This window comes from Poromitra crassiceps (genome assembly GCF_964638095.1).
Source record: "Poromitra crassiceps genome assembly, chromosome: 9".
In the NCBI taxonomy this organism is placed as follows: Eukaryota; Metazoa; Chordata; class Actinopteri; order Beryciformes; family Melamphaidae; genus Poromitra; species Poromitra crassiceps.
In genome coordinates this window covers 31638191-31654382 of record NC_139630.1, presented here as the reverse complement: position 1 = coordinate 31654382, position 16192 = coordinate 31638191, and the positions used below count along the sequence as shown (strand labels likewise).

At 43.0% G+C, this 16192-nt stretch overlaps 1 protein-coding gene across 1 annotated transcript in view; it reads left to right on the top strand.

Annotated features, from left to right (window-relative positions):
• Window positions 1-4167: 4167 nt before the first annotated feature.
• col12a1b (collagen, type XII, alpha 1b) overlaps window positions 4168-16192 on the top strand; it is a gene marked incomplete at its 5' end in the record, with an annotated part of 199768 nt that continues 187743 nt past the window's right edge. The window contains 2 exons of the mRNA XM_083643682.1: window positions 4168-4246; window positions 9838-9954. Coding sequence (XP_083499808.1) covers window positions 4168-4246; window positions 9838-9954 — 196 coding nt within the window. The remainder of the gene's footprint in view (window positions 4247-9837; window positions 9955-16192) is intronic.

The window sequence follows — 16192 nt, the reverse complement described above, 5'->3', positions numbered from 1 at the left end:
CTAGGAATCATGGCCCAGATAATAATATTAAGCTCATATAATGAAAGGACTGCTGCCTCTCTGCATGTCTGCATCTCCATGTATTGCAGCAGGAAACAGCTGGAAGACATCTGAATAGTGATTTATATGGCAGATGACATGTTACATCCAGAACTTGTTTCTTGGGTGGGTTGTTTCTCCCAATTATATACAGTACAGTCAATATACCACTGAACTGAGCTCACTCTTTCTGGACAATGATAACATAACTTTAGTTAGGTTTTCTATAGACGACTGATAGGATTTTGTGTTGTTAATTGTATTACATTATAATATTTTAAGGTATGGGTTTATTGTATAATAACGGCATCTCGTGCGCTACGCGCGCTCGATTCCTAGGCTCGCCCGCTGCGCAAACTGATGACATCATCAGTGATGTCACAATGCCGGGACTTTATGACACCACTGATGACATCACATCATTAGGTTAATTAGGGCAATCACCTTAATTTAAAAAATCCGGCTCCGTCAGGTCACCCGCACGGGTGCTCTTTACACCCCCTGAAAGTTTCAGCCCGATCGCACGTAAAACTGCATTTACAGTATAATAGGGTTTTTTGGTATTGTTCGGACCCAAATGTTTTATTTTCTTTGTGTCAATATAACTAACCAGTGGTGGAATACAACTAAATGTATTTACTCAAGTTGTACTTAAGTATAATTTTGAGTTTATTACACTTTATTTGAGTATTACCATTTCATGCTATACTTTATACTTCCCCTTCGCTACATTTCGGAGGGCCTATTGTACTTTTACTCCACTACATGTATTTGACAGCTTTTGTTATTTGCAGATTTAGATTATTAATACACATTATGAATCAACTAATTAATATATCTTTTATATGTTAACTGCAGTATATAAAGTAATTAAAATGATCTCCAACTTTACCAGCTGTAACATTAAAGTAATGAACACATTAATGCATCAATAATTATAGTCCAACATGAATATTCTGAAATGGGCCATTTTGCATAATGACTACTTTTACTTTTGCTAATTTAAGTATATATACTAGACATCGTGCACATTACGTGCGCTCGATTGCTGGCCCTGCATCTCACATACTTCAGGGATGATGGATCACCTGTCCTGGAGCTGGCAACATACAACTGTCCATGGCTGAAGACGGGGGTCTGAAGCCAGACTCCCACTTCTTTCAGTGTCTGACACTGGGACTTGATATTGCTCTTATGACATCACTGATGACATAATCAGTGGGATGCCTATGACATCACTGATGATGTCACAATGCTTTTATGACATCAGTACCTCTTATGCCATCACTGATGATGTCACACTGCCTCTGACATCACTGATGATGTCACAATTTATGACATCACTGGGACTTTGTGTGTGTGTGTGTGTGCGCGCGCCTGCGTGTGTGTGTGTGATGTCACAATGCCTCTGACATCACTGATGACACAATTTATGACATCACTGAGGATGTCATCAGTGGGACAGACAGACAAACAGACAGAGCCCTAGATTATATATAGAAGATAGATATTTGATGCTAATACTTTTGTAGGCTAAACTACTTTTACTGAAGTAACATTTTGAATGCAGGACTTTTACTTTTAACAAAAGTATTTTTACACTGTGGCATTGCTACTTTTACTTAAGTCACAGATCTGAATTCTTCCACCACTGTAACTTTTAACTTGGAGTGTAAAAAAAAAATCCTGTTTCTACCCAGTCCACACCCATCAGAGTTCATATTAAAACCATTCGCCAATCAGCACTAGTCAATTCTGAGATCTCTCAACAGCGGAGAATGTGCTGTGTAAGCTTACATCCTTATTTGACAGCGTTGAGAAACTGAATGGCCCAGTCAGCAGGGCTTGCCAACTACTACCCCCCCCCTACCCCCCCCCCCCCCCCTCCACCCCCTAAAAAAAGAAAAAAGTCTGATCCGACCTCTGCACATTCTGACCCCAAACGATGTGAAATGATAAAATAGACTGGCCTGGGTCTTGTGAATATTTTCCCATTGATTCAAGGTGGAACAGCCTCAGTGTTTCTCCCCCGCCTCTCCTCTCCTCTCCTCCCGCACAGAAGCCCGTCATCACCCGAAAGGAATGCAGAGAACTATGTAAAAGTTTCCGAGTGTGTGTGTGAGTGTCTCCCCGCAGTCCCCCCCCCCCCCCCCCCTTTCCTTTTTTCTGGAGGTTCCACATCATTTGGCCCTGCTGGATGTCGTAAGCGCAGAGAGAGGGAGAAGGAGCAGCCCCCTGTCTGTCTGTTAAGTAGCAGATTGTGTGGAGAGTCTTCCCACTTGGACCGAGCCGACTGCAGGGAACTCTCCCGGACATCACTCTCCATCACTCCGCACACAGGCTATCTACAGCAGAGGCTTTACTTTTCTTTTCTTTTCTTTTTTTACCTCCCTTTTTTTTATTTAAAACAGAATTCCTTAAATCAAAGCAAATAACACTCAAATTCTCTTCTATAGGTCAGTCATGCATGATTTCTGATTTTCTTTTTTTTTATCATTTCGCAGGATTGATTTTTGTGGTTTCATTGTATTGATAACTGCGTTGCTTGCTGTTTTCTTTGCTGTAGGGCAGGCTCTGTATAGGCAGGCTTCGAATATGATTATCTTAAATATATCAGCGCGTCATTGTTCCGTTTGCATCAGGATTATTTGGGACTTTATCAGGATTATTCTTGGAAATGTGCGTAACTGCGCACGGCGCCGGCGTTTTGGAGCTCAGTTATTCTAAGCCGTGGAAAGAACCTGTGACCAGTCAGTGCGCTGATCCGATCCGTGGGCGGATGGAAAACTGGATTAGGGTGCTTTGTGGTGTAAATGGACCGCGTTTTATCACACATATCTCATAGACAATGAAAAATGGTGAATAACAGGTTTTCCAGGATATTAAATTGTGTGTTAAAAGGTTTAAGTTGTGGATTATTTCAGTCAATTACTTTTTTGGCTGATTGGGGTGTGTGCCTGGTGCAGGATGCGTGTTTCTGCTCTGTAGGCAGCTGCTGGCTTCTCTGCTGGTTTTGACTAAACAGAGTTATGTGGTTATTTAGATTGATCTGCGGTGTTATTAATATCGTTTCAAAGTCCTTCAGGCGATGAGGCGCCTGGACCCGCAGGGCCAAGAAATGCTTGCCGCTGTATCGCCCACTTTAACGTTATCCTCAGGCTACAGCTGCTTTGATCTGCATCAGTCATAACATGTAAGCAAACATACCAACACATAACTTGTGGTAATAGCAAAGGTAGGCTATGACTTTGTGAAACTTGTGACGTATTTCGCGGCCACAGACATTTAGGCTGCATCATTATAGGCAATACTAGTATTGTTTCCTATTTATATGTGTTTGGTATGTCTTAACAGGCTGTCCTTGTTTAGGCCTGTATTTGGAAACTAGAAATAAACATGTTTTATGCATGGGTTATATATAAAATAAAGAAATTATCTCTTGCAATCCTCCTTACATACCTGCTCTGCATGTGCTCTAGATGAGTATTCTCAACCCTTTTCATACCAAGGAACTTAATTTAGTTTTTAATTTGAATTTAACTTAACCTAATTTAGTCCACATTAGCTCAGATGGACCCCCATCTATGAGATTTTGCCCCCCAGACCCAAATCGGATCATCTTTTTCTTGTCCGATATGATTTTGTGCAGAACTCCGTGACTGTCTGTATTGGAGAGATAAGAGAGAAACTATGGTCACAAGTCATTCTTCTCGGCCAGTGGTTCTCAACCTGTGGTGCGGGGACCACTGGTGGTCCTCCCTCTCATACTTTTATATGGTGGTAATTTCTGAGGTGGTACTTGATGTAAAAAAAATAAAAAAAATTGATAACCACTGTTTATAGGCTACCTTCTCTATTGTGTTAACTTCTTGTAAATTATATTTTATTTTATATTATATTTTATCAATTTGCTGGGGACCCCCCTGGAAGCATCTCAAGGACCCCTGGAGGTCCCCGGACCCCATGTTGAGAACCACTGGCCTAGATTAGAACCAATTCAGTTTCTGCAATCTGACGGCAATCACTTTTTGGCGGACAGCGACTTTTTTCTGGCACGGCAGTGGTCCTAACTGCCTCGTCCCTCTGGCAGATTCCTTCATGTTGTACTGAGAGAGCCAGGGAGCTAACATGAAGAGCCGGCTGCTGTCTGTGGCGGCTGGAGCCCTCCTTGCTGCACTGCTGCTGTCCTGTCAGGCCCAGAACTCAGGTAAAGACTCCTCTCCTCTCCTCTCCTCTCCACTCCTTTCTCCTCTCCTCTCCTCCCTTTTCTCTTCTCCCCTTCTCTCCTCTCCTCTCCCTTTTCTCTCCTCTCCCCTCCCCTTCTCTCCTGTCCTCTCCACTCCTCTCCTCCACTGCACTCTCCTCCTCTCCCCTTCTCTCCTCCTCCCCCCTCCTCTCCTCTGTGCTCTCCTCTTTCCTCCTCTCCCCCCTTCTCTCATCTCCTCCACTGCTCTCCTCCACTCCTCCTCTCCTCTGTCTCCTCCATGACCCAACACCTCTGACACCAGCTCCTCTCCTCTCTCTCTGCCTTTACACTCGTCTTGGCTCCCAGACGATTGGAGTTGATTACACTGCTGCCAATGTTTAGCTGGTGTGAATAAAAGTCACATAATGGCAAATAATGTGTGTATTTGTGAATTGATTTGTTTCATTGATACTTTTGTCTTTGCCCTTTTTGACACTCCGGTTGTGCTTTGATTAGTGATTGTCTAAGCTTTTACTCAAACTATTAGTCTAAATAACTTTCCCTAAGTTTCCATCAGAAATTGCCGTGACTTCTGAAGTTCTTCCAGAATGGAGGAGAGCAGGTTCCTGTACTACAACTATTTGCTTTGAATTAGTGAATGGGCTCTTACCCCAAACCAGTAGCACCAGTTAAAATGGGGGTAAGGCGGGTAATCTTTATATTGATTATTTTTTCATTCGTTTTTTTTAGACAATATATCATCATATAGTCTAAATTCCATCCGTTTGATACTGTTTATTTTCTGATTTATGATGTGAATTTTACTATTTATATCAGACTTGAAAAGGTGGCACTTAAAGGTTCCACTAGATCCCATAAAGAGCCACAGACTTCAAAAGCAGTAGCCTAGACTGCAGCAAAGTGGGGCATCCTTTCCCAGACGGCTGCAATTTGAGCCTTCCGCCAGCAGGAGGCGCCCTTGCTCACAATCTACCCACTGACAAAATCACAAGATCCAAACTAGTGACTGTAACCTACATGTCTCCAGTTTCAGAAAAAGAGAGAAAAAACCAGACGGCAGGTGGCCAAGTTTCCTCCCTATGTCCTTTTTTCCTGATGGAACGGAAAGACAAAATATGAGTTTCACATTATTTTCCAGAGTTTTTTTTAGAGGTTAGGCAGAGAAAATGTGCTCCTCTGCGCCTCTGGCTATTCTCTCAGAGAGAGCAGAAAAGGTGAATACGCTGCTGTAAAAACACATTGGGTCATCAGCAGGAGAGCCCTCTCTCCTCTCTCTCCTCACCCCTCTTGACCTCTTTAACGTCCGGGCCGCGGGACCCTAGCGCCTGCTGAGGAGCGGAGGGCTCATAACTGGGTAATAACAAAGCATAGTCTCCTGTTTGGAATGGTTTGACATGTTGAGACCGGAGGTCTGAACACCTTGGACAGAATGGAGAAGACTCTTAACCGTCCTGAACTCCTAAAAACCATCACATTGCAGGTGGAAAATGACCCCAAAATTGAAGGTTTTAGACCCAAAGTTAAAGTTCACTCTCAAGCCCTGAATGTGAGTGTGGAGTGTGGTGTGCTCTGAGAACCAGTAATCCCTTCAAATAGCCACACGTTCACATGAACTCACCCCTTGAATGCAAAGAAAATCCCCTTAAAAATGAATTAAGAGAGTCATTAAACTCTCCTTAATGTTTGACTCCTTACTTTCTAATTTGATGTATAATTCAGCGAGACAAGAACTTTCCATTTAATAACTCATTAATAACCTGTAAACCTGCATATTAAAGGCCGGAAAATCCCTCGATTAATTTTGTCTCTATGAACCAGCCCACGAACAAATCCCTTCAAAACCCATAGTAAGCTTACGACATTTTTAAAGCGGTTATTTTTTATGCATAAGTAATCTTTGAGTAATGAGAAATGAAGGACATTTCATTGATACGATTAAGGGGTTTGGTTTCGTAGCGGTGTGTGTGTGTGCGTGTGTGTGTGTGTGTGTGCACGCGCATGTGCGTGAGTGTGTGCGTGTGTGTGTTCCTCTGGATGAAGAGCTTGTGTGAGGAGTCTGTGGGTAGCTCTGGCTATAGTAGGTTAGCCCCATTTGGAAACAGAAGCATCAGCAGTCCGTGGGCGCCCCCTTGAATTGATTCCCCAGGTTGGTGGCTCCCAGTTCTTGCCGTCCTGTAACTCTCCCAGTCTTCCCAGTCCTCCCAGTCTTCCCAGTCCTCCCAGTCTTCCCAGTCCCCCCAGTCTTCCCAGTCCTCCCAGTCCCTGGTCAAGCTCCGCTCAGCCGCACCCCGCTGCTCCTGAGCCACGGCTTCACGACAATATTTTACAATGATATTCTTCACTCCCGTACTAACTCGCCTCGTCGGCTGTAGGTATCTGAAGTATTTAAAGGGACAGTGCACCCCGAAATAAAAATAAAACATATTTTTCCTCTTGCCTGTAGTGCTAATTCATCCATCTAGATTGTTTTGCTGTGAGTTGCTGAGTTTTGGAGATATCGGCCGTAGAGATGTCTGCCTTCTCTCCAATACAATGGAACTGGATGGCCCCCGGCTTGTGGTGCTCAAAGCACCACAAAATAAATTTGAAACTCAACAGCAATGTCTCTTTCCAGAAATCATGACCCGGTTACTCAAGATAATCCACAGACCTTGTTGTAAACTGTTTCAGGAGCTATTTTCGTTCGACCGAACTGCACCCGCTAGCTGTTAGCTAGCAGCTAGCGGGTGTAGTTCGGTCAGTGTAGTATTTTCTTTCCTATATGAAACTCCTCACAACAAGGTCTGTGATTTGTCTTGAGTAACTGCGTCATGATTTCTGGAAAGAGACATTGTTGCAGAGTTTTTCAAATGTATTGCGTGCGCTTTGAGCACCACAAGCCGAGTGCCATCCATGCAGTTCCATTGTATTCAAGATAAGACAGACAGCCGATCTAAAAAAAAAACTTTGCAAGTCATACCAGAACAATCTAGATGAATAAGAGATAAGAGGAGAAATATATATTTTTAATTTTGGGGGGAACTGTCCCTTTAAGGTCTAGAGAGGATTAGCACTTCACTCTAGCTAGCCTGTGTTTTAGAATTAGCTTTGTGTCTAGTTTTTGATCCTTTGTGCAGATTTACTCACAAAACGGAATGTAATAAGCACAATCTGTGTTTCATAGTTTGTAGACCTTCCTCCACCAGTAAAGGCTTATGGTCCAACAGGACAGGAGGAATTGGACTGGACATTTTCAACTTTTGCCAGAATGAAAAGGTTAGCTAACACTTCAGTTTAGCAGCTAAAGCAGTTACCTCCAGGTTAGCTTCAGGTTTAGCAGCTAAAGCAGTTACCTTCAGGTTAGCTTCAGGTTTAGCAGCTAAACTTTAGCTTCAGCTCAGGTTTAGCAGCTAAAGCAGTTAGCTTCGGTTTAGCTTCAAGTTTTGCTCATTGTTCAGTAAAAGGAATTGAACACGGGTCGTCATGAATTGATGGAAGTAATTCTCCTGCCTTAGTATGAGCGCTCACACCAAACGCTTTTTTGCAAATTCTTGTGGTGAGATTTCATACAAAACTAATGTAAACACGCGAGCCGGGAGCATTTCGCCCGCAATTGAGGTGAATGACGCGACGCGAATGATGCGCTATTCGCTCAAGTTTTTCAACATGTTTTAGACTGATACAGCAAGCTAGATTTTGAGCTAGGTTACATGTTTTGCATGAATAAACAATATACATTTGTGCTCCCGCCTTCTACCAGAAGAATATCATTTTAAAATATTGTATTCAATACAATGTGGTCCAACCTGTACATGGAGATTTCCGTCTAGTACCTCAAGTTGTTGTCAGCAACTTTTCATGTACATCTGCATGATCTCAGTGATCACGTTTTGAAGTTTCATCTGTTTGCACTTTGTATTTTGTTGTTGTTTCGTTACCTCGTGCAGACCAGTGGTTCTTAAATTACGGCGCAGGATCCTCAACGGATCAAGGGACTTTTTCCTAGTGGGGCCCTGTATGAAAACAGCAGAATAATGATTCGGCGATTTCGGGACAACATTTCTTCGATTTGAGTTTGGAGCTGAAGTAGTTTAAGAACCTCTGGTGCAGATCTTGGGAAACATTTTCAGAAAAGACGTACACGTGTCTTCACCGGCATCGTGTATTCTTTTACGAGGTTTGCAATGGATCGTGCGGTCGACACGAGATGGTGAACGTGATCAATCGAGTCTTTATCCATTGTATAATCACTGCCACAGGGTTTTGTCAGACCTGTGTGTTGTTGTTGGTCAATTCAACTCCGAGAGTTGGATTGAGTTCATGGACATGCTGGTCAGCTGCTCCATGGTGCGGTTCGTCAACAGGGTGGGAAACGTTTTTTTTAATCCAAAGTTCACTGCAAGTTATTTTTCACCATTTCACCAGCCAGGAGCATTATACAAGCCTCCTTATCTGTGGCTGACAGAGTTGACTGACTGCCAGCCACAGCAATGGCCGATAGTTGACAGACTGCCAGCCACAGCAATGGCCGATAGTTGACAGACTGCCAGCCACAGCAATGGCCGATAGTTGACAGACTGCCAGCCACGGTCATGGCCGATAGTTGACAGACTGCCAGCCACGGTCATGGCCGATAGTTGACAGACTGCCAGCCACGGTCATGGCCGATAGTTGACAGACTGCCAGCCACGGTCATGGCCGATAGTTGACAGACTGTCAGCCACAGTCATGGCTGGTAGTTGACTGACTGCCAGCTACAGCCATGGCTGGTAGTTGACTGTCAGCCACAGTCATGGCTGATAGTTGACTGTCAGCCACAGTCATGGCTGGTAGTTAACAGACTCAGCCACAGTCATGGCCGATAGTTGACAGACTGTCAGCCACGGTCATGGCCGATAGTTGACAGACTGCCAGCCACAGCCATGGCTGGTAGTTGACAGACTGCCAGCCACGGTCATGGCCGATAGTTGACAGACTGTCAGCCACGGTCATAGCCGATAGTTTACAGACTGTCAGCCACGGTCATGGCCGATAGTTGACAGACTGCCAGCCACAGTCATGGCTGGTAGTTGACTGACTGCCTGCCACAGTCATGGCTGGTAGTTGACTGACTGCCAGCCACAGCCAAAATTATCCAGAGTTTGCCTGGTGGCTGGTTTTTAATCTCCCACCCTGTTTGTGCTTCCTCCTGAATGTCCCGTCTTTAGGCCTTTAGATCGTGTTGTTCTCTTCTGTTTGTCTTTAGGCCTTTAGATCTTTAGGTCTTTAGGCCTTTAGATCTTTAGGTCTTTAGGCCTTTAGCTCGTGTCGTTCTCTTCTGTTTCTTGTCACTGTGTTGCTTGAGTTGTTGACTGTGGCCACATGTGGACTGGCCACACCACTCAAACGAATGTCATTTTTCTCCAAAATGGCTTCTCCACTCTGTGGTTTGGTTTGGTGTGTTTACTGTATTGTCACATTCGCGCCCTCCCCACCCCCTTTCCCCCAACAGTAAACTGTGTAACTTCATCCTGGAAGTGTTGACTGTTGGGACCATTCAACCATTGCTCACATTACAATACAGCTATGTCATGAAGATGTGGGATTAACTTTGCTACGCTTTCTTTTCACAGTGGACCCTCCCTCAGATTTGAGATTTAAGATTTTAAATGAGAACACAGTGCAAATGCTCTGGACAAAGCCCCTCACTCGGATACAGGGCTACAGAATACAAGTGACCTCAGACACAGGTGGGTAGTCATTACCGCAAGCGAGCTCCGTCTTGCCCGCTCTGCAACATTACGAGTGTCGTTAACGCGGAGAAATCCCTCTCACTGGCAAGACCAGACACTCCCAGCAGTTATCGCAAAGACTTCTGCAGACAAATCCTGGGCCCTTTGAGCTAACCGAACTAATGGATGTGGATATATTTAATTGTCAGTGGGTGATGATGCTACATTTGTTTTTGCTACCATTCTTGGTCAAATCGTCATTGTTAATTTAATTCAGAGTGTGAACGGCAACAGTAGACCTATGCCAGTGTGTAAATCAGTCCACACCCGGGAGGGTTAGATCAACACTTCAGATCGTTTTTGAGCAGCCGCCCAGCACTCGTCAACACTTTAACACTGGCTTTGTTTCACTGTAGTATCCTGTGTATTTCATTATACTTGAAAAAATCTTTCAAAGTCAGTTTTTGAGTCCAAAATTGGTAATTTTCTTATAGAAAATAATAATAATAATCTGCCGGAGTAGTTGTATAGGATACTTACCCCACCAGGCAGTGCGAGAAACGCCAAAATCGAGGGGGCGGAGTTTAGGACACCTACGTCATCAAAGGGGCGTGGCTTCTTTTTTTGTGAAAAGTCATTTTTTCACTACTTCCTCAAAGGGCACCTCTGTATTTCGCCCTGTGTAAATCATTTTCTTGTGAAAAGTGTTTTTTTCAGTACTTCTGCAAAGGGCACTTCTGTTTTTTAAATCACTTTTCTTGGAAAAAGCTTTATTCCACTTGTTCTCCAAAGGGCACTTCTGCATTTCCTCCATATCAGCTAGACCATCTTGTGGTTGTTGCAATGTTGTGCGCATCACACAGACAGCCTGACAGCGTGTATAAAGCCACCGTGTCAGCCAGAGCAAAGACAGCGCAGCCATTGGCAGATCACCGCTGTAACAGTCAACTTCAGCATTCATGTGTGTTTGCATACGATGCCGCCATATTTGGACACAGCCTAGCCCCTGATCCTGTTTTTTATTTTTTCCCACTTATAGCCTATATCCTTTTTAGACTAACCATGTGGTGGTTAGTCAGCATGTTAACGGATATATTTTACCCTAATACTGTTTGTTTTGTTAGAAATAGATTAATGGATATTTTCCATACCTGTGATGATGATACTTTTAAAAATCATATGAATTTTGTACGTTCTAATGTTTGCTGGGGTGAGATGCTTATACTGTGTAATAATACAAACATGTCTACAGATGTCATATTTGATTCGTTTTTCTCTGAGGAGGGTAAAGTGTTTGGCATAGGTAATTTAATTGTGATATTTACATTCATGCACGATGTATGCAACAGACATAACATAGATTTGGTTTTGGATTATTTGTGTGATAAACATTTACGTGTCTGTATGGCTTATTTGAGATTGATTGATGAGAAAAGAATGTTTACAATGTCTATGGAATAAAAAACATTTTAGATAAAAAACGTTTGTTTGTCGGTGTTATAGTCTCAGCGTGATATATATATATATATATAGTTATAGTCAACATTGCGGGACTTCCGTTAGGAACGAATCTGATACACGTGTTTCAACCCGGGGTGTTTTTGAGCACGGACTGTGCGTCTGGCTATGTAGTCCGCTGGGACATCCGGTTTAGCTGGATTACTATAACCACACATGACACACTCTAATATAAGATATATAACTGTTTGACATAATGTCAGATCATGATGGAGCAGCGATTAGACAAGGTCTATTTAGACCCTGCTAACCCCGCGGGGTTCTCTAGCATTGCTAAACTTTGTGAGGCAGTCAGAAGCGAACCAGAGGGACCGGTGAATGAGAGCATCGTCAAAGATTATCTATTAAAACAGGATGCATACACCCTACACACTCCGGTTTTTAGAAATTTCAAACGCAATAGAGTATTTGTCTCGGGAATCGATAAACAGTTTCAGATAGACTTAGTAGATATGTCTGAATATTCGATGGAGAATGATGGCATTAAATTTTTACTGACTTGTATAGACGTATTCAGTAAATTTGCATGGGTCCAACCCCTGAAAAATAAAACGGGTCTAGCTGTCACAGAGGCATTCAGAGATATCCTCATGCACGGTCGTATTCCCGTCAAATTACAGTCGGATAAAGGAACAGAATTCTTCAACCGTAATTTCAAAAAGTTAACCCAGGAATACAACATTAAACATTTTACGACATTTAATGAGACTAAGGCCAGCGTTGTCGAGAGGCTGAATAGATCGATAAAATCCCGGATGTGGCGATATTTGACAGCTGTCAACTCGAGAAGATACATTGATATTCTAAGCGATTTAGTCCACGCCTACAATAATGCCAAACACCGCTCGATCGGTATGACACCCAGCCAAGTAAATAAAGCAAATGAACGCATAGTCTTTAATAGACTGTACAAGAAACACCCAGAGCCAACCCCCTCATTCAAGTTTAATATCGGAGATAACGTGCGGATCTCAAAACAGAGAGGCATATTCGATAAAGGATATAGAGGTGGATATACCGAAGAATATTTCATAATATATGAGCGAGTCGCTAGACATCCGGTGGTCTATCGCCTCAAAGATTTAGCCGGTGAGGCGTTAAAAGGGTGTTTTTATGAAGCAGAGCTTCAAAGAATCATTATTGATGAAACCAAACCGTTTAAAATAGAGAGAATAATTAAACGGAGGAAATCAAAAGGCGTAAGACAGGTCTATGTCAGCTGGCGTGGTTATCCACAATCTTTTGACTCCTGGATTGATGAGCGAGACATGATTGACATATAATATTTATATCGGAGGACTACAGGGTAGGAGGCTACTCTCCCCAAGACAACCACCGAGGCACGTCATGCACAACATGGCCAACACGGAAGCGGCGGGGTTCTACGTCACGCTGCCCAGCAACGCCTCTATCGATATATATCCGAATAATAAAATTTGGAGTTATCGGACAAAGCTGGCGAAACCATTGGTGTTTAGAGAAGCCTTTGAAGTAGGCCTGGTAGAAATTCAATACCCAAAGTCTTGGCCTACCTTCCCATTAGAAGACGCAGACATAATGGTTTTTGATGTTAGAGGCAAAAAGAAGATTTTCAGAACCGTTTCTATGCAAATAGGAACTTATGGGTCAATCCCTAGTATTTTATCACGCTTCAACCACACATGTATGACTGTGTTCAATAACCCTAACCCCCCTATAGTCCTCACCTATAATGAAATCACAAATTATGTCCAAATCGGCGGGGTCGCAGGATCAAAAATAATATGTACTGGAAGACTGGCTACCATCCTGGGGATGAGACCAAATGTAGAACACCTCTGCATTCCTAAACCGGCGACCGCTGATTATCAAGCAGACATAGACGCCGGAGTTTATAATATATTCGTCTACTCAGACATATGCCAGCATCAACTTGTGGGTGATGAATATGTACAGCTGCTCAGAACGATTAATATATCAGACACGGACCGACGCGTGACCACTTTATCATTGGACCCCGTCCATTACACACCTATCTCAAAGGACGTTATCGATGACATTGAACTGGTGCTGAAAAACGATCAAAACAAGCATATTCCATTTGCATACGGAAAAGTCCTTATCAAATTACATTTCAGACCAGTTGGACATAAACGCTGACGCATGATGATGACGCCTTATGAAAACGCCGGAAACGACGGGTCGGATTACTATTTTGACTATTATGTTAAACAAGCGGGCGGGGATTTAGCGGGATTCTCCGGAAGCGCTACACAGTATGGAGCGGGACTAGGTGGCCTGTTTAGAAGTCTTTTTAGGATGGCTGTCCCATTATTTAAACGCGGATTTAGTATTGCTAAACCGTATATTAAAACTGCTGCATCAGGCATCGCTGGAGACATAGTTCAGAATATCGTCAGAAAAGCAACAGGGGGACCTGAACCCCAAACCGGAAATGGTTTTATGGCCTACCCCCGCCGGAGACCGCCATCCAGTGGTCGGAGGGGGTATCGCCCCGTTAAAAAACCAAGTAGATTACATAAGAGAAGACGCTGCAAGGCTCCCCACAGACCAAAGACAGCTCCCAAACCACGCAGACGTGCTAAAACTCGCACCAGAGACATCTTCTAAATAATAATAATAATAATGTCACTCCTTCATAACCAATCGGTAGAGTGTATGAAGAGTGAGCTTGATATTTTTCGTCTACCGGCAACTCAGACCTGCATCGAGCGTGCAGCATGGGTTGAGATCCCACCTGTTTCTGCAATCACCGCAGGAGCTCCAATCGAATTCGCAATTACTGGGTCAAATGATCAATATATCGATTTTAATGACAGCTATTTATATATCCGACTGAAACTCACCAAGCCTGACGGCGTAGCCCTGGCTGATGATGATATAGCTACCCTGATCAATTATCCAGGTGGTAGCCTATTTTCACAGCTAGACATTCAACTTGGTGATAGACTTATAACGCAAGCTAGTAACACATATCCATACAGAGCATTGCTCGAATGTCTTATTAATTATGGGCAAGAGACATTGGATACACAATTCAGCACAGCCCTTTTCATCAAAGATTCGGCTGCTGCTATGGATGGGACAGCTCTTAACTCGGGTAATGCTGGTCTGGTTAAGAGACAGGTCTACACTGCAGAAAGTAAAACTTTGGAGCTCATCTGTCCCATACACGCTGATTTATTTATGCAGGAAAAACTGATGATAAATGGCATTGATGTGGGGCTAAAATTTATCCGCTCTAAAGATGAATTCTGTCTCATGTCACCCACTCCTGATAAACAAATCGGGGTGAATATACTTAGCGCAAGTCTCTATCTGAAGAAAGTTAGCATTTCCCCAGCTGTCAGGCTTGCCCACATGAGGGCGCTAACGCACGCTAATGCGCGCTACGCCATGGATAGGGTTTCACTGAAGACAGTGACAGTCGGGAGAGGTCTCAGAATGACAAATCATGAAAACTTATACACTGGACAGATACCTAAATTTATAATAATTGCATTCGTTGATAACGAGGCATATAGCGGGAATTATGCAAGAAATCCCTTTAATTTCCTTAATCTCAACACTGAATTTATGGCATTATATTGTGATGGTCACTCATACCCTGCACGACCATTTATGCCTAATTTCCCCACTGGCGAGTACGTCAGGGAATATTACGAGCTATTCCAAGCCACCGGTCGTCATTTGAAGGACCGCCCTCTCGCTATCACACGCGAAGAATATGGTAGCGGCTATACACTGTTTTGCTTTAACCTGGAAGCAGATGGTGCTAACACAGGAAACGTCAGCTTGATTAGAACAGGCAATGTGAAACTTGATGTCCGATTCAGACAGCCTCTGGCTCGCACCATCAACATAATCTGCTACAGTGTCTTTGACAGCATCTTAGAAATTTCAGGGAAAAGACAGGTCTTATTGGACTATTACTAGACCTGGACACTATGAACACAATGGAGATTGATCGGATTCTCAGGAAGAAACTTGCAAAAGGCGTGCAACTGTTGGGTGTACTACCCGCCGACGCACTTCCGCGACATGTACGGTCGCTTCCTGCTATGGTTATTGTTAACACCGACTACAGTGACAGGCCGGGACAACACTGGCTCGCAATATATATAACTGCAGCCAGAGAAGCTATGTTTTTTGACAGTTATGGCAATCCTCCTGATTATATGCGATTCCCAAAGGAAATAGCATGTTTTATAGATCGTAATAGCCGACATGTCACCTATTCATCTGTGCAGGTCCAGAACAGCGCCTCTGTCAGCTGTGGGCAACATTGCATATTCTTTTTAATCAACATCCAAAAAGGTCTATCGTATCAAAGTGTTATGAAAAAATATACTAGTGATACTCTGTGTAACGATAATATGGTATGTACCTTTGTAAGTAGAATACAGCCTGGATCATGTAAAAGTTATCATTTAAAATGTATACAATGTGCAACACCACAGACCTGTATGTGACATTTTCAATCAAATAAATCATATGAGACTGGAAACAATGCTGGTTGTGACTTTTTATTTTATTTTTCAATATGTACATAGGATATTTTGAGCATTATGAAAACAACAACAATATGATCATACATCATGATATGATATGATAAAAATAGGATGAAAACAACAACAATATGACCATACATCATGATATGATAAAAATAGGATGAGAAGCAATAGCATGTAACAAAAATGCTGAGGTTGTAAAAGCTTCAACCTGAATGATAGGATAA